The sequence below is a fragment of the Cnephaeus nilssonii genome, assembly GCF_951640355.1.
Source record: "Cnephaeus nilssonii genome assembly, chromosome: 6".
Lineage (NCBI taxonomy): Eukaryota > Metazoa > Chordata > Mammalia > Chiroptera > Vespertilionidae > Cnephaeus > Cnephaeus nilssonii.
The window spans coordinates 50,501,985-50,520,171 of record NC_137077.1 but is presented as its reverse complement, the minus strand read 5'-3'; the positions used below and the strand labels follow the sequence as shown (position 1 = coordinate 50,520,171).

Here is an 18,187-nt window from a genome sequence, read left to right as displayed (position 1 = left end):
TCCCCTCAGCCTCCCAGATCAGTACACAAAGGCTGCCACTGCCGCTGCCGCTGGAGGAAAGGCTGCCCTGCTCGCACCTGTGAGTACCAGGGCACCAGCCCTCCTGCCTCTGTACCGGTCCAGGCCCCACCTGGTTCCAGCCTCCCTGGAAGGGGTTCTGACCTGAAGGCTCCCAGGATTCACTGAAACTTGAGCAAGGCTCTGAACTCCTTCCTGCATTCCTAAGATCCCCTGTCTTGTTCCTTCCTCCCTTTCACAAGCCCTCCTTCTCCCCACCTCTCTCTCTTGCATCAGTTTCCCAAGAATGGGGCTGGAGGGAGGAAAAGGAGGTGAGGGAATGTGTGAGTGCTATCATTTGAGTGCCTGCCATGTGCCACGGTAGGTTCTCCCAATATTACTCCCCAGCTGCCATCCCTGCTGCTTAATAAGCTCGCGGTGGGGGGTGGGAGGGTGTAGGGGGGTGCTCAGCTCAGGCCCCCTCTGTGGCACCTTGGCCACAGATCCCACACTCCTGGGCGACTGTGGCCCAGTGGCTCGGTTCTCTTTCCTCCTGGTGACTCCGAGTGGACAGCACAGAGTTCTGCCTGACTTGGGAAGATCAGGATGGGTTGGGACGCTGCTGTTTCTCAGCTGCTCGGGGAACAGTAGGGTGTGTATTGGAGTCAGAATTGAGTCCAGGAAAATGAGACAACCATGGAGGGAGAGAAGGGAGACTAAAGAAGACCCCGCCCCCATGGAAAGAGAAAGGGGGTTAGGTAGAATCCATTGGGGCTACTTGGGGGGAGGGCACTCATTTCCACACTGATGGTGCCTGGGTTGGAGGGAAAGAAAGCACCTGTCTCAGTCCCTGTTCTGCCTCTAGTGTGCTGTGTGACTTTGGGTAAGTCACTTACCACTCTGTGATTCAGGTTTCCATTTGTATAAAGAGTGGGGTTGAAGTAGAAGCTTCTGCCATCCTATGGTTAGGATCAGAGAGAAAAAGAAGCAAACACAAAGAACTGTGAAGAAGTGGAGAAGAGAAAAGCAGCAGAAATGTAATAAAATTTTGGAATAGGAACAGGAGAGTGAGGCAGATCAAGAGAAGTGGCAGATCATGTATCCATAAGGAGGGGAGAACAAGGAGGAGGGGGAATTAGGAGAAGGGGATTGGAGTGGGCTGTCCAGGGAGTCTTTGGGCCCCCTTTAGGGGAGATGAGTTGGGCTTGAGGTTTCTGGGGTTGTCCTATCCGGGAACCAGTGTACCATGGGGGCCCCACCTATGAGAGATGAGTCAAAAGTGGGCTTTGTACTGCAGCATCTCCAGTCTACCTGACCACAGGCGTGCAGAGCAAGCAAGGCTGAGGTTACACTGGGCTGGCCTCTCTCCGGAGGGTGGAGCCTCCGTTACACATACATTCTACGCCTGAGGTCACAGGTGGAGGGGAGCAGGCCACGGTGGTCAATGACTCAGAACCCCACCCTTCCCCACACTCTGCAGAGCATCAGAATTTGAGTCTAGGTCCAGGCTGAGGAGGAGGCAGATACTTCATGACAAAGAGTTAGCTGGCCTTCCTCATAGACCACGGATGGGGATGTAAACTGGCACATTCTTTAAGGCAGTTATGTTGGCAATACTCAGCAATATTACAAATGATACCTATTTATTGACATTAGAAATTCTCTTCCAGGGATTTATCCTACAGATTCCCTTGCACACATGTGAAATGAACATATATGAATTTTCACTGCAGTACTACTTACAATAGTGAACAATTAGAAGCAATTTAAAAACCCACCATAAGAGACTAACTACAATATGATATATCTATGCAATGAAAAAGTATATGCCTGTAAAAATAAACAAGGAAGTTCTTTATTTTCTTGGGTAGCAGGATCTCTAAGAAAAGTAGTTAAAGGAGAAAAAAAAGTAAGATGCAAAACTGTGTATTCTATCATTTGTAGAATTCTATCATTTGATTCTACCATTTGAAGAGTATATATACAGAATGTCCCCAAAGAATGTATACATACTTTAACAGCTGATAGCTGAATTATGAAAATGAAATGTATTTTTTAATAAACATTGCCTTTATAATTAGTCAGTGTGTATACATTTTTGGGGACACCCTACATATGTTTACATTAGTTTGTATATGCATAAAACAATCTCTAGAAAGACTATAAGCAACAAATGATAATAATAAATGATGGCTATTTATTTAAAGTGGGTGTGGAAGTGGGTGGATGGGGGATAGGACTGGGAGATTTCCCAGTATCTTATTTAACTTTGATCTTTTTTATGGTGGTAGAATACAGATAAAATCTATCATTTTAACCATTTTTAAGTATATGATTCAGTGGCATTAAGTACATTCATAATGATGTGCAACCATGAACACTATTTACTTCCAGAACTTTTTCTTCACCTCAAATGGAAACTGTCTATTAAGCAGTCACTCCCCATCCTTCCCTCCTCCCCAACACCTGGGAACCACTAATCTACTTTTTCTTTTTAAAATATTTGTATTGATTTCAGAGAAGAAGGGAGAGGGAGAGCTAGAAACATCAATGATGAGAGGGAACCATTGATCAGCTGCCTCTTGCATACACCACACTGGAGATTGAGCCCACAACCCGGCGGCATGTGCCCTGACTGGGAATAGAACCATGACCTCCTGCTTCATAGGTCGATGCTCAATCACTGAGTATGCCGGCCGGGCATACTCAAGCTATTTCACATAAGTGGAATCATACATTATGTGGTCTTTTGTGACTGGCTTTGTTCACTCAGCATAATGTTTTCTAGGTTCATTGGTGTTGCAGCATGGTCAGTACTTCATTCCTTTTTATGGCCAAATAATATTTCATTGTATGGGTATACCTATTTTGTTTACCTGTTCATCAGTTGATAGACATTGGGTTGTTTCTACCTTTTGGCTATTGTTGAGTAGTACTGCTATGAATATTTGTGTATAAGTTTTTCCCCCCATCTTTTTTTTGGTGTGTACTAGTACAAGTTTTTGTTTGAACACCTGTTTTCAATTCTTTAGGAATACACCAAGGGTGAAATTGTCAGGTCATAGGGTAATTCTATGCTTTAACTTATAGAAGAATAACCAAACTGTTTTCCACAGTGTTCTCACCACTAACAAGGAAAAGTCCCATTTTCTCTACATCCTCATCAACACTTATTTTCCTTTTTTTTTAATTTATCATAGCCATCCTAGAGAGTATGAAGCGATGCCTCATTGTGGTTTTGATTTGAATTTCCCAGACAACTGGTGTTGAGCATCTTTTTATGTGCTTGTTGGCCATTTGTCTATCTTCTTTATAGAAATATCTATTTAAATCCTTTGCCCATTTTTTTCTTTTATTTTCTTTCAAAGTAATCAGGATACTCTCTTCCATGGTCCTACTTACTATTTTTAAAAATTTATCTTTATTGTTGAAAGTATTACAGATCCTTTGCCCATTTTAAAATAGAGTTGTCTTTTTGTTGTTGAGCTGTAAGAGTTCTTTATATATTCTGGCTATTAATCAAATATATGGTTTGCAAATATTTTCTCCCATTCACTTTTTTTAAAAAAAATAAATCTTTATTGTTCAGATTATTACAACTGTTCCTCTTTTTTCCCCCCATAGCTCCCCTCCACCCGGTTCCCACCCCACCCTCTGCCCTTACCTCCCCCCCACCCCCAGTCCTCATCCATAGGTGTACGATTTTTGTCCAGTCTCTTCCTGCACCCCCCATAACCCCTTCCCCTGGAGAATTGTCAGACCACTCCCTTTCTATGCCCCTGATTCTATTATACTCACCAGTTTATTCTGTTCATCAGATTTTTTATTCACTTGATTTTTAGATTCACTTGTTGACTGATATGTATTTGTTGTTCATAATTTTTATCTTTACCTTTTTCTTCTTCCTCTTCTTAAAGAATACCTTTCAGCATTTCATATAATACTGGTTTGGCAGTGATGAACTCCTTTAGCTTTTCTTTTCTTTTTTCCTTTAGCTTTTCTTATCTGTGAAGCTCTTTATCTGACCTTCAATTCTGAATGATAGCTTTGCTGGGTAGAGTAATCTTGGTTGTAGGTTCTTGCTATACATCACTTTGAATATTTCTTGCCACTCCTGTCTGGCCTGCATAGTTTCTGTTGAGAAATCAGCTGACAATCGTATGGGTGCTCCCTTGTAGGTAACTAGCTGTTTTTCTCTTGCTGCTTTTAATATTCTCTCTTTGTCTTTTGCTCTTGGCATTTTAATTATGATGTGACTTGGTGTGGTCCTCTTTGGATTCCTTTTGTTTGGGGTTCTCTGCACTTCCTGGACTTGTAAGTCTATTTCTTTCACCAGGTAGGGGAAGTTTTCGGTCATTATTTCTTCAAATAGGTTTTCAATATCTTGCTCTCTCTCTTCTTCTGGCAGCCCCATAATTCGGATGTTGGTACGCTTGAAGTTGTCCCAGAGGCTCCTTACACTATCTTCATATTTTTGGATTCTTTTTTCTTTTTGCTTTTCTGGTTGGGTGTTCTTTGCTTCTTTGTATTTCAAATCTTTGACTTGATTCTTGCGATCCTCTAGTCTGCTATTGGATCTCTGTATATTATTTTTTATTTCAGTCAGTGTATGCTTAATTTCTAGTTGGTCCTTTTTCATATCCTCGAGGGTCTTGCTAAATTTATTGGCCTTTTCTAGAAAATTCTTGAAAAACCTTATAACCGTGGTTTTGAACTCTATATCCAGTCATTTGCTTTCCTCCATTTCTTTCATTTGTGACCTGTTTCTTTGTCTCCGCATTTTGGCTGCTTCCCTGAGTTGATAGAGTGGCTTTGTGTGCTAGGTGTCCTATAGGGCCCAGTGGCTCAGCCTCCCCAGTTACCTGAGGTGGACGCTCTTGATGCACCCCTTTGTGGGCTGTGTGCACAGTCTTGTTGTAGTTAAGCCTTGATTGTTGTTGGTATCACTGGGAGGAATTGACCTCCAGGCCAATTGTTTGTGAGGAACAGCTGTGTCTACAATGGGAGAACTTCTGTGCTGGAGACACCCTTATGAGACAAGACTTGCTTCAGTGGGGCTTTGGCACTCACTGAGTCTGCCCCCTGAGTGTGTCCCTTATGGATCTGAGAAGTTGTAATCTGGATGGTCCCACTCTGACCCCTGGGTACACTCACTGGCTCTTGGATCTCCAAGGAGGTGCTAATTTAGTCCCTGCCTGAGGCCACCCAGCAGGAGCTACGGAGAGATCTGCAGATTCCTCTTCTTTGTTTTGGGTTTTGGAGGTGCCCAGATGAGGCCCAGTTGTGAAGCAATGCAAGCTGCTGTGGGGCCTTGGGCCTTCTTTTGGATGTTCTGGGTTTCACTGACTCAGCTGTAGTTTGTTAGGTAAGTTTAGAATTCAAAGGAACAGGCCATTCATATGCAAAAGGCTCTGCGCTCAGCTTGGATGGGGCAGAGTCTTGGGGCAGAGCAAACAGCAATGGCTTCCCATCAGCCCTGCCCTAAGAGGCCCCTGGGTCTCAGTGTTCCGCGATAATCGCTGCAAGCACCTCTGAGAGAAAGCCGCCCTCGAGTTTTGCCCACGGCCAGACAGTCCAGTTTCTCCCCAAATGAGTCTGGGTCCCCAGAGTCTCACCTGGAACTGAAGTTCAGAGCAGTCGGGAGCTTTTGTCTCCCTCCCGATTGAGAAAGCCAGCTGTGTACTCAGTTGCCAGCCCTCTCTGCGCGCGTGCCTCCGTACCTCTGCCTTCTGCAGCTCCTGTGAGTCTCCATGTGCTTTTCTCTTTCCTTCTAGTTGTAGATTTCCACTCAGCCAGCCTTCCAGTGATTCTGGATGATGTCCGTTTTGTCTTTTAGTTGTAGTTTTGAAATTGTTGTGTGAGGCAGCAGTTTAGGTGTTTACCTATGCCGCCATCTTGGTTTCTCCATTTCACTCTCTTGAATGTGTCCTTTGATGCACAAAAGTTTTAAATTTTGATGAAGCGCAATTTATCTATTTTTTCTTTTGTTGCTTGTGCTTTTTAAAAAAATAGCTTGTGGGTTTTTTTTGTTTTTGTTTTTTAATATATTTTTATTGATTTTTTTAAAATATATTTTATTGATTTTTCACAGAGAGAAAGGGAGAGGGACAGAGAGCCAGAAACATCGATGAGAGAGATACATCGACCAGCTGCCTCCTGCACACCCCCACTGGGGACGTGCCCACAACCAATGCACATGCCCTTGACCGGAATCGAACCTGGGACCCTTCAGTCCGCAGACCGACGCTCCATCCACTGAGCCAAACCGGTTTCGGCTATTTTTATTGATTTTTTACAGAGAGGAAGAGAGAGGGATAGAGAGTCAGAAACATCGATGAGAGAGAAACATCCATCAGCTGCCTCTTGCACACCCCCTACTGGGGATGTGCCTGCAACCAAGGTACATGCCCTTGACCGGAACCAAACCTGGGACCCTTGAGTCCGCAGGCCGACGCTCTATCCACTGAGCCAAACCGGTTTCGGCAATAGCTTGTGTTTTTGATATGATAGCTAAGAATCTATTGTCAAGTCCAAAATCATGAAGATTTACCCCTATGTTTTCTCCTAAGGATTTATAGTTTAAGCACTTTTTTAAGGCCTTTGATTCATTTTCAGTTAATTTTTGTATATGTTGTGAGGTAGGAGCCCAACTTCATTATTTTACATGTGGATATCCAGTTATCTCAGCACCATTTGTTGAATACTATTTTCTCCTTGTTGAATGGTTTGGCACATTTATTGAAAATCAACTGGCCATAAATGGATGGATTTACTTCTGGACTCTCAAGTCTACTCCATGAATCTATATGCCTGTCCTTATGTCAGCACCACACTGATCTAAGGGAAGTGTGAGTCCTCCTACTTTGTTCTTTTTCAAGATTGTTTTGGCTATTCATGCAATGCCATATGAATTTTTGAATCAGCTTTTCTGTTTATGTAAAAAAAAAAAAAAAAGAAGGCCAATGGGATTTTTTTATTTTTAAATATGTTTTTATTGATTTCAGAGAGGGAGAGGGAGAGATAGAAATATCAATGATGAGAGAGAATCATTGATTGGCTGCCTCCTGCATACCCCCTACTTGGGATTGAGCCAGCAACCCGGGCATGTGCCATTGCTAGAATCGAACCCAGGACCCTTCAGTCCGCAGGCTGACACTCAATCCACTGAGCCAAACTGGCTAGGGCTTTTTATTTTTTATTTTTGAAGCATGGTAATGGGTTGCCCATTCAAAATTTTCATTAATATGTTTTTTAAAATCAGAAATTTACCTGGTATTCCCTAGAGGTCATTCCAGAAATTACCCTGTCTTCAGGCTCTCGTTCCCTTTCTCTTAAATATCTTTATTGAATTGGAGAAGGGAGATGGAGGGAGAGCTAGAAACATCAATGATGAGAGAGAATCATTGATCGATCAGCTGCCTTCTGCATACCCCATATTGGGGATTGAGCCCGCAACCGGGGCATGTGCCCTGACCTCCTGGTTCATAGGTCAACGTTCAACCACTGAGCCATGTTGGCCGGGCCTTCAGGCTCTTTCTCCACTCTAGATTTCCTTTGTGCAAAGTACAGAAAAAATTTTATCACCCCTTGTCCTTCCTTCCTGTGCTATCCCAGACCTCCAGAAAGTTCTTAAGATCTAATCTTTATTCCTCCTGCTACCATGTTAAACAAATACAGCTAACCTTTCGTGCCTTTCACATATTCTCTCATCTGCTCCAGCTTTATTTCTTATCATTCCACTCCCTGACTCCCCGCCCACTCCCTTATTTACAGCCTCTAGCACTCTTCTCTTATATAGAATCCAAGATTACAAAAGCTATAAGAGCTGTCAGATTATTCAACACCGTCACTTTACAGATGTGGAATGAGGCCCAGAGAGCAAGTCTGACCTGCCACACAGCCAATGAGTGACTGAGGCAGTACCAGAATCTGGTCTGTTTCCCTTTTGGTTCTATTTCCACTATGACTTGGAATCTTGGTGAACAGACCTGTATGTAGACCTTAGTGCCTCCAGGCCCAGTCCCCAGACTCTTGGCTAGGCCATTTTGCCCACCCTGGCCTCTTTTTTTTTTTAATATATTTTATTGATATTTTACAAAGAGGAAGGGAGAGGGATAGAGAATTAGAAACATCGATGAGAGAGAAACATCGATTCAGCTGCCTCTTACATACTCCCTACTGGGGTTGTGCCCGCAACCAAGGTACATGCCCTTGACCAGAATCGAACCTGGGACCCTTCAGTCCGCAGGCTGATGCTCTATCCACTGAGCCAAACCGGTTAGGGCTGGCCTCTTTTTTAAAAAAATAAATATATTTTTTATTGATTTCAGAGAGGAAAGGGGAGAGAGAGAGAGAGAGAGAGAGAGAGAGAGAGAGAGAGAGAGAGAGAGAAACATCAGTGATGAGAGAGAATCATTGATTGGCTGCCTCCTGCATGCCCCCCTACTGGGTATCGAGCCCGCAACCAGGGCATATGCCCTTGACCAGAATCAACCCCGGGACCCTTCAGTCTGCAGGCTGACATTCTATCCACTGAGCCAAACTGGCTAGGGCCCACCTTGGCCTCTTGAAGTCTGCACACAGGAGGGATGGGTCATGACCTAGTACTTGCTTCTTCTTGCCATTTTGAAGAAACTGCTGAATCCACACAGGGAAGTGAAACTATGAGGGGAGATAAAGAGTTGGGGTAGAGTTTTAAGAGTGATAACCACAGGCTAAGTTTAGAGGACTGAGAACTTAGGGTGGTCCGCCCTAATGATTGACATGTCTCCCTTTATATCCAATTTCAGACCATGGTGGCTTTGTCAATGGTTTTTGTTTTCCTGCTGATTCTGAGCAGAAGTAAGAGTGAATTGGACGCCAAGATCTCATCCCCAAGGGAGGCCACAGAATGGGGTGATCCTGATCTGTCCCTGCCGGGATCCTGCCAGCCAGCCCCATCCTGCAAGAAGTGCATCCTCTCACATCCAAGCTGTGCATGGTGCAAGCAACTGGTAAAAATGGGCCTGTGGCCTTTGAGCCATGTATAGGTGTATGTGCAGCCTGGATATGTGTGGGCACATGTGTGACTTTTCTGGGTGCACTCTGCAGTCCTGTATGTGACTGAGTCTGTGCACATAGGACTTTAGTGTGTGGTTGCGTGTGTGTGCATAAACATGCAAGATTCCTGGGCATGCAAGTTTATATCTATATTGTATGTGTATACATATACACTGAGTGGCCAGATTATTATGATCTCTGAATGCATATAATCTGGCCACTCAGTGTATATCCTATATAATAAAAGGCTAATATGCAAATTGTCTCCTCGACCAGGAGTTCGACCAGCAGGCAGGCCGGCCAACTGCCCGTGTCCCCTCCCCCTGGCCAGGCTGGCCGGACCCCACCCATGCATGAATTCATGCACCGGGCCTCTAATATACATATATGTGTGTGTGTGTGTACACACACACACACACACACACACACACACAGAGTGGCCAGATTATTATGCATTCAGAGGTCATACACACACACACACACACACACACACACGGACAAGACTTGTGACTATGAATTTGGAGGAAGTATATTCTATTGGGACTCATGCTTGTGTATAGATAGAGGGACCTATTGTGCATGTACACATGTGAGAAAGTGTCAGCTCGGGCTGCCATAACAAAATATCATTGACTGGTTGGCTTAAACAACAGGAATTTATTTCTCACAGTTCTGGAGGCTTAAAGTCCAAGGCTTAGGTGCCAGCAGATTTGGTTCCTGGTGAGAGCTCTCTTCCTGGCTTTCAGATGGGCTGCAGATCAAGCTCTGGATTCTTCTTATAAGGGCACTAATTCCATCATGAGTGTTCTACTCTCATAACCTCATCTAACCCTAATTTCTTCCCAGAGGCCCTATCTCAAATACTATCACAATGGGGGGTAATCCATGGCAGAAAGTATATGATTGGGTCTCTGAGTTGGTGTTGGGGGTGCCAGGGATGTGTCCCTAGGTATGTATTAGCCTGTGACTGGGGAAGTAGAAGGGAAGGAGTTGGAAACCTGTGGGTTTGGGTGAAAGGTGTGAGTGAATTACCTCAGTGGCCAAAAAGGATGCTGGGGCGTGGGTGTCTCTCTGGCTGGTCAAACAAGGCTGTTCTTTGTGTGTTTTTTAAAAATGTGTGTGTGTGTGTGTATATATATATATATATATATATATATATATATATGTATATATATATTTATTTTATTTTTTTTATTGATTTCAGAGAGGAAGGGAGAGGGAGAGAGAGATAGAAATGTCAATGATGAGAAAGAATCATTGATTGGCTGCCTCCTGCATGCCCCACACACTGGGGATCGAGCCCACAACCCAGGTATGTGCCCTGACTGGGAATTAAACTGTGACCTCCTGGTCTACGCTCAACCACTGAGCCACACCTGGGCTAGGCTGTTCTTTGTTTATGCCTTAAAGAGGCAGGGCTCATGGAGTAGCAAGCATGAGGGGTGCCTGAGACAGGGGTGAGGCAGAACACTCATAGAAAAATGGAGAGTTAGATGAGATGAGACTTGAAGGCAAACTCACTAGGAGCTACAGAGGCTGAGCAGGCCCAGGAGAAAGGTGCACAATGAATCTGAGATGACCGGAAGACTCAGTCTGCAGGTGGCAGAGAGCAGAGGTGCCAGGTGGGGCTCTTGAGACAGTTGGGTATGCTGCCTCCTCCAATCCCCAGACCAGAGACTGGCACCCGGGCCAGCTGAGAAGCCACTTTAACCATTTCCTTCCTCTGTGGCTTCCCAGCCAGTCCCAGGGGTACCAGACATATTGGGGCAATGGGGTCTCCTCTTCTGCCCCTATCCTTTCCCCTTCCTAGGAACTGTGAGTCTTAGCCTGGTCCCCTTCCCATTTCCGCCTGAGCAAGCAGGACAGGCTGGATTAGCAGGCAGGGCTCTCCTTCTCTTGTGGAAGTGAGGCCCCAGGGATTCTCAACAGGAAGTCTGCGGCTCTAGCGGGAGGGGAAGGGTAGGTGGCTGGGGAAGGGGGGAGTCGAGATAAGGGAGGAAGTGGGCTCTGACAAGGAAGAAAGGCCCCGGGTTCAAGGACAGCTGTGGAAGGAAGGGGAGGGGAGGGGAGGGAATCAGAGGCTCAAGGAGTTGACTGAGAGAGGAGGGGTTAGAAGTGGCTGTATTTCAGGCTGGGAGCAGGCCTAGGGATGACGATGGGGGTGCTGGTGGGGGTGCGGATTAGGGTCCTGACCCATCTACCCTTGCGGTACAGAACTTCACAGCGTCAGGGGAGGCGGAGGAGCGGCGCTGCGCCTCGCGTGAGGAGCTGCTGGCTCGCGGTTGCCCCCCAGGGGAGCTGGAAGAGCCGCACGGCCAGCAGGAGGTGCTGCAGGACCAGCCGCTCAGCCAGGGCTCCCGGGGCGGTGAGGGGGCCACTCAGCTGGCACCGCAGCGGGTGCGGGTCACGCTGCGTCCCGGTGAGTGAGCTGGGGCAGGGCAGAGGCACAAGTCTGGGTGTGGATCTGAACGTGCCCCGCTGACCCCCACTGCCCTGTCCCCAGGGGAGCCCCAGCAGCTGCAGGTCCGCTTCCTCCGTGCCGAGGGGTACCCTGTGGACCTGTACTACCTTATGGACCTGAGCTACTCCATGCAGGACGACCTGGAGTTCGTGCGCCAGCTCGGGCACGCCCTGCTGGTGCGACTGCAGGAGGTCACCCAGTCTGTGCGCATCGGTGAGCAGCGCAGCCCCACCACCTGCCAGCCTCTGCCTCTAACTTCAACCGCTGCCTTCGCCTCTGCCACCGTCCTGGACACACCAGGGCCCCACCTGCCCTCTTCCCGTTTGAACAGGCCACAGGTTGCTGACATCTTCCCCCAAAGACACCCATCTTCTAGGTCAGAGCTGGAGGGGACTTAAGAGACTGTCCAGTAGCACCATTCGTTTTACAGGAAGTGTAACTGAGGCCGAGTCTGGAGAGACTGTGTTCAGGCAGTGCCCGGGACCTACCAACTCAGCTACTGCCCTGATGCCTGTCTCAGCCCTGGGTCTCTCAATGCCCCTGTCCCTGGTTGCACATCTGTGCTCTCCTATTCTCCCTTCTCCATCTCCTCCTTGGCCTCATGCTGCTGCTACACCTTACACTCTACCTTCTTGCTCAGCTTTCAGGAAACCCTTGCCTGACCCCCCATTGTGTCCTCTTCATCTCCTCCCTTCCCCCACTTCCCTGAGCTGTTGGATTCAGCCTTTTGCGCTGCCAGGTACTGGGTCCCTGCCCTTTAGGAACACCTGGCTCCTCTAGGATCCCCCCACCCCCCCGGGCTCCTCCCTTCCTAGTCCTCAGCAGTGGCCCTCCCATCCTGCTGCCGCTGTCCAGACTTCCGGCACAGCTTTCATCCCTCCTCCCTCCCCCTAGGCTTTGGCTCCTTTGTGGACAAAACGGTACTGCCCTTCGTGAGCACAGTGCCCTCCAAGCTTCGCCATCCCTGTCCCACCCGACTGGAGCGCTGCCAGCCCCCCTTCAGCTTTCATCACGTGCTATCCCTGACAGGGGATGCTAAGGCCTTCGAGCGGGAGGTGGGGCGCCAGAGTGTGTCTGGCAACCTGGACTCACCTGAAGGTGGCTTTGATGCCATTCTACAGGCTGCACTCTGCCAGGTGAGAAGGTGGGCAGGGGTCTGAAACGGAAGGACTGTTTGGGGCCAAGACTGCCACCTATAGTTGTGGCGTACACAGTTCCACAGGGTAGCATCTGTATCAGTGTCACTGTAGTTTGCATATTTATTTTGACAATTTCCTAGTAAACTGAAGTAAAATAACTTGAGGAAGAGGCATGTTTTCTAACTCACAAGAATGCTTCCACTAGCAGCAACCCTGCCTTAGGGTCTAGGGAAAAGAAGCAGGGAGCTGGGGGCAGGGGTATAGACAAACTGACTCAGAATGAGGCTGGCCAAATCCTTGGCTCACATTGCTGGCTGGGGTGGCTCAAGGGCCATGCCCAGGTGCACAGCCTACCCCCTACCCCACCCTAGGAGCAGATTGGCTGGAGAAATGTGTCTCGGCTGCTGGTGTTCACTTCAGATGACACGTTCCACACAGCTGGGGATGGAAAGTTGGGTGGCATTTTCATGCCCAGTGATGGGCACTGCCACTTGGACAGCAATGGCCTCTATAGTCGAAGCCCAGAGTTTGTGAGTCCATCTTAGTCCCATGTCCCTCCCCATCTGAGCCCCACCTCCTCTCTTCCTAGGACCCCCATCCTCCCAGCTTCATTCTGCTTGCTGGTCACCACCCAGCTGTTTTCCCCAGCAGCTCCACCCGCACTGCTCAGACTCCCTAGCCCCTCCCTCCCTTGCCAAGCCCCCAGGGCTCCTCTAGCTGGTGGAACCCCAGTTCCTGGATTTCCTGGGCTGAGGGTACCTGGAGTGTTTGGAGGACCTGCGGTGCTCACCTTGTCCCCATTCCCTGCTCCAGGACTACCCCTCTGTGGGTCAGGTAGCCCAGGCTCTCTCTGCAGCAAACATCCAGCCCATTTTTGCTGTCACCAGTGCCACACTGCCCGTCTACCAGGTGAGAGCTGTCCCAATGGCAGGCCCTCCCACTCTGGACCTTCCTCAAGTCTCTCAAAGACCCATTCTTCTCTCCCCCATATGCCCTCCTTCCAGACCCCCAGAGGCCCGTTTCTCTGGAGTTGTGACCCACCATTTCCCTCAACTCCTCGTAATTTAGGAGCTGAGTAAGCTGATCCCTAAGTCCGCAGTGGGGGAGCTGAGTGAGAACTCCAGCAATGTGGTACAGCTCATCATGGACGCTTATAATGTGAGGAGCTGTGGGGGGGGGGTATGGTGAGGGCAGACATTGGGGCAAGGTGGGAAAGGGCCCTCCAGAGGGGTGGCAGAACTAAGAGGGAATAATTACTTTTTGGGTAACCCACCATAGCTCCTATCTGCTGCTTGCATAGGGTTGTCTTAATAGTTCATTCACTCACTTAGTCTTACATTCATAAATCTAAGTGTCTGATTTGTGTAAAGAATGGAGCCCAGCTCTGAGCAAGGAAGGAAAGTAATATTCATTGAGCTTTTATTACATGCCAAGCACACTCCTAAGTGCACATACTTAGATTGCTATCCCATTTAACCTCACAAAACCTGCCGCTTGGTAACTATTACCATCCCTATTTTATAGAGAGGGGTACAGACACAAGGAGGCTAAGTGACTTACCCAAGGTCACTCAGATAAAAGATAGAGGGGCTGGGATTTGTCCTCTAGTCAATCTGTACATAAATAATGTCATATCCGGAACCTGCTTTCATTAAGCTTATAAACAATTCAGATATTCTTCACAGGAAACATAGTTTTACAGGTAGAAGGAACCATAAAAATTCTTGCTTCTTATCTTTGTAACTAGACTGTAGGCTTCTTGATGACAGGAACCATTTCCTAAAACCACAGTGAGAAAACCTGAGCCAGTATCAAATTTTCCAGGACAAAGTCTGGGAGAATTGCCCTTTAGACCTTGTATGTACACAGGTTATATGTCCTGATTTGGGATTTGAAAACACAGCTGCTGCATGTTTACGGTGCCTGGCCAGCCCGCCTGGCCAGCCCGCCTGGCCAGCTCGCGCCCCAGCAAGCCCTGGCTGCAGCTGCACTGAAATGCTATTAGAGGCCCTGGATCCCCCTGTACTCCCCTCGAGGTTCTCACAGGTCCCTCCTCCAGAAATGCCTCCAGACTAGGCAGAATGGAAGGAGCCTTAAGGGGGGCTGAGGGCGGGTTCCGGCAGAGTTTGGAATAGCTGGCGAGGGCATGAGGTGGGGTCAGAGTCCACCTTCATGTGGTTACTCATTCTCTTCCCACAGAGTCTGTCATCCACTGTGACCCTCGAACACTCTTCACTCCCTCCGGGGGTCCACATCTCTTACAAATCTCAGTGTGGGGGTCATGAGAAGAGGGCTGGTGAGCCTGGGGCCCGGGGCCAGTGCAACCATGTCCGAATCAACCAGACGGTGAGAGCCATTTGGAATAGGTAGAAGGGGCCCTGGCCAGGTAGCTCAGTTGGTTAGAGCATTGACCCCGATATGCCAAGGTTGCAGGTTCGATCCCTGGTCAGGGCACATACAAGAAATCAACCAGTGAATGCATGAATAAGTGGAATAACAAACCAATGTTTCTCTCTCTCCCTTCTCTCTAAAATCAATCTAAAAAAAATAGGCAGAATGAAGGAAGTGAGGGTGGGAGTGGGAAATTGAGGCCGGCAGGAAAAAATGGGGGCAAGCACAGAGAACAATGCAAGAACTTGAGGTAGTTCTCCATCCAGCCTTTCTGAAGGGGTTTAATGATTAGCTTCAAGCATGTTGCTAGGAGATGGGTGTTAGCATTGACTCTGTCCCTTAATTTACTAAGGAGTAGGGTTCTGGATGATCAATAGGTTTGGGGTGTGTGCTTGTGTGCACAGGGGTGCATGTATGAGTTTAGTCTGATTTCTGCCTATTCTGCCCGCAGGTGAATTTTTTGGTTACTTTCCAAGCTACCCGCTGTCTCCCAGAGCCCCATTTTCTGAGGTTCCGAGCTCTTGGCTTCTCAGAAGAGCTGACTGTGGAGTTGCGCACACTGTGTGATTGCAACTGCAATGACACCCAGCTCCGAGCTCCCCACTGCAGTGACGGCCATGGGCACCTACAATGCGGGGTGTGCAGGTGAGGGCCTCTAGCTTCCCTCCACCTATGTAGCTCCCCACAAATACAGCCCTTGTATTCCTCCTCCTTTGCCTTCCATCCTTCCACTGGCATCTCTAGACAAGTTTTTCCTAGACATCCCTAGACTGCACCCTGATTTTTATCTCCTGAAGCTTCCCAGACATGCTGAGACCTCCCCTCCACCAGGACTCACTCTGCTCTTCTACTCCTTGGTACTTTACTATATTCCACATCTCTTCAGCCACCATCTATCTCAGCTCTTGTGAGACCTTGGGTTTAGAGTATCCTGGGAAAGACAGGTAAAGGAATGGCCAAACTCTCGGACCCACCTTTCTCTCCCTTTCTTTCACCTCCCAGCTGTAACCCAGGTCGCCTGGGTCGACTCTGTGAGTGCTCTGAGGCTGAGCTGTCCTCCCCAGATCTGGAATCTGGGTGTCGGGGCCCCAATGGGACAGGGCCCCTGTGCAGCGGGAAAGGACGATGCCAGTGTGGACGCTGCAGCTGCAGTGGACAGAGCTCTGGGCGCCTGTGCGAGTGTGATGACGCCAGCTGTGAGCGACATGAGGGCATCCTCTGTGGAGGTACCTGGGGACCTTTGGCAGAAGGGCTCAGAGTGGCTCTCCCAAGGGTATTTAGGCTCTGGGACCTTCAAGGCACGAAGGGATTCTGGTGTAGGAGTTGGGGCACACTTCTGGCATACTGAGAGGGGACTGGATGCACAGGAGCAGGTCAGGTCTAGGCTGTGATGTCCATTGTGTGTGTGGAATATGTTTGTCACCCTGTGCGTGACTCTGCTCCAGGCTTTGGCCTCTGCCAATGTGGAGTGTGTCACTGTCACGCCAACCGCACGGGCAGAGCGTGCGAGTGCAGTGGGGACACGGATGGCTGTGCCAGTCCTGAGGGAAGGTTCTGCAGTGGGCATGGACATTGCAAATGCAACCGCTGCCAGTGCTTGGACGGCTACTACGGTGCCCTATGTGACCAGTGCCCGGGCTGCAAGACACCGTGCGAGAGACACAGGTGAGGCCTCAGGCCTTGCATTTGGAGCCCCTGCCTGCGTTCCTCCATGTGGCGTGGGTGACCATTGCCCAGTCAGTAGCTTATTGGTGTCTATTGGACAGGGACTGTGCAGAGTGTGGGGCCTTTGGGACCGGTCTCCTGGCCACCAATTGCAGCAGGGCTTGTGCCCATACCAACGTGACTCTGGCTTTGGCCCCTATGCTGGATGATGGCTGGTGCAAAGGGAGGACCCTGGACAACCAGCTGTTCTTCTTCCTGGTGGAGGAGGAAGCCGGAGGCAGGGTCATGCTGAGCGTGAGACCCCAAGAGAGTAAGTGGACAGGGATGCCTTGGACATGCCAAATGGAGCCGTGAAGTTTGATGGGTAGGGCCTCAGAAATCAGGTTGGGAGGTAAAGACGGAGGAACCAGACTAGGGATTGAAGCAGAGCTGAGAATCCAGGCAAAAGTGGACGTAATGGATCAAGTGGAGAAGGCTAAAAAACTGGGCACTGAACATAAACCTGCTGAGTTCCCTTTGTTTTCAATGGCAGGGAAGGCTGGGGAGGTTGGATGGGGCTGCACACACTCTGGGCAACTGTTGCTCAATCTCTGTGTCCCACCCGCTCAGAATTCTGTCTGTTTCACCCCGTAGAGGGAGCAGACCACACCCAGGCCATTGTGCTAGGCTGTGTGGGGGGCATTGTGGCAGTAGGACTGGGGCTGGTCCTGGCTTACCGGCTCTCAGTGGAGATCTATGACCGCCGGGAATACAATCGCTTTGAGAAGGAGCGGCAGCAGCCCAACTGGAAGCAGGTGAGGCTGCCTCCTAGTCCACTGGGCTGGTTTTCACTTGCTTTCCTCGGTGGGTTAGGTCCTCTGCCCCAGCTTTCTCATTCCTCCCCAGCCCTGACTCCTCCCCCCCAGGCCCCACCCTCCTCACCTAGGTGTGTGGCCTGTCTACAGGCTTTAAGGTCCGGCTAAGTTCTAGGTTGGCGCTTAGGATTAGCTAAAGGAGAAGTCCTGGGACTTTTCCTCACCATTTCCAACTTCTTCCTCCAGGACAGAAATCCTCTCTACAAAAGCGCCGTCACGACCACCATTAACCCCCGCTTCCAAGCTCCAGAAAGTCCTCTTCTCTGAAGAGGGTAGGGCTACTCACTCCAGGGTTCTTCTCGCTGGGAGGATGGTGGGAATTGGGGCTATGGGGCTATCAGGCAGCAGCCTGCTGGGGGACTAACTGCCACCTACTTCGACACCCAAGAGGGCCGGCCTCCTGCTGCAACCTTGCTTCCCCACCCCTCAAGGAGTGGGGGTCACCCCACCCACAAATACAATAAACAATCTTCAGATTACAGATCAATTTAACAAACACTGTGTATGCTGGTATCTAACCTCATTCTGTCTTGTTCTGCAGGCGTTTTTTTCTCTTAATCAGAATGGATACTATATATATATATATATATATATATATATATATATATATATATATATATATATATATATATTTTAGATAC

General features: G+C 48.6%; 1 protein-coding gene across 2 annotated transcripts; it reads left to right on the top strand.

The window, feature by feature from the left end:
* Positions 1-36: 36 nt before the first annotated feature.
* ITGB7 (integrin subunit beta 7) lies at positions 37-18,059 on the top strand. 2 transcript variants are annotated; one of them, XM_079775632.1, is made up of 14 exons: positions 37-79; positions 8,787-8,990; positions 11,251-11,455; positions 11,540-11,710; positions 12,392-12,633; positions 13,008-13,166; positions 13,450-13,545; positions 13,705-13,794; positions 14,836-14,982; positions 15,479-15,672; positions 16,030-16,253; positions 16,473-16,692; positions 16,794-17,002; positions 17,326-18,059. In XM_079775632.1, the coding sequence occupies exons 2-14, from the start codon at positions 8,790-8,792 to the stop codon at positions 17,652-17,654; spliced, it is 2,487 nt and encodes an 828-aa protein (XP_079631758.1). In that variant the 5' UTR covers positions 37-79; positions 8,787-8,789; the 3' UTR covers positions 17,655-18,059. The 2 variants fall into 2 exon arrangements, with proteins under 2 accessions (XP_079631758.1, XP_079631757.1); XM_079775631.1 differs by lacking the exon at positions 37-79 and having other exon boundaries at positions 8,353-8,990; positions 17,326-17,486; positions 17,733-18,059.
* Positions 18,060-18,187: the final 128 nt, after the last annotated feature.

Excerpts from the sequence above, each read along its gene's own strand:
- ITGB7 (XM_079775632.1), top strand. The coding sequence starts at position 8,790 with ATGGTGGCTTTGTCAATGGTTTTTGTTTTCCTGCTGATTCTGAGCAGA. Across the intron at positions 12,634-13,007 it reads TACAGGCTGCACTCTGCCAG|GAGCAGATTGGCTGGAGAAA; the intron begins GTGAGAAGGTGG and ends ACCCCACCCTAG. Across the intron at positions 14,983-15,478 it reads ATGTCCGAATCAACCAGACG|GTGAATTTTTTGGTTACTTT; the intron begins GTGAGAGCCATT and ends TTCTGCCCGCAG.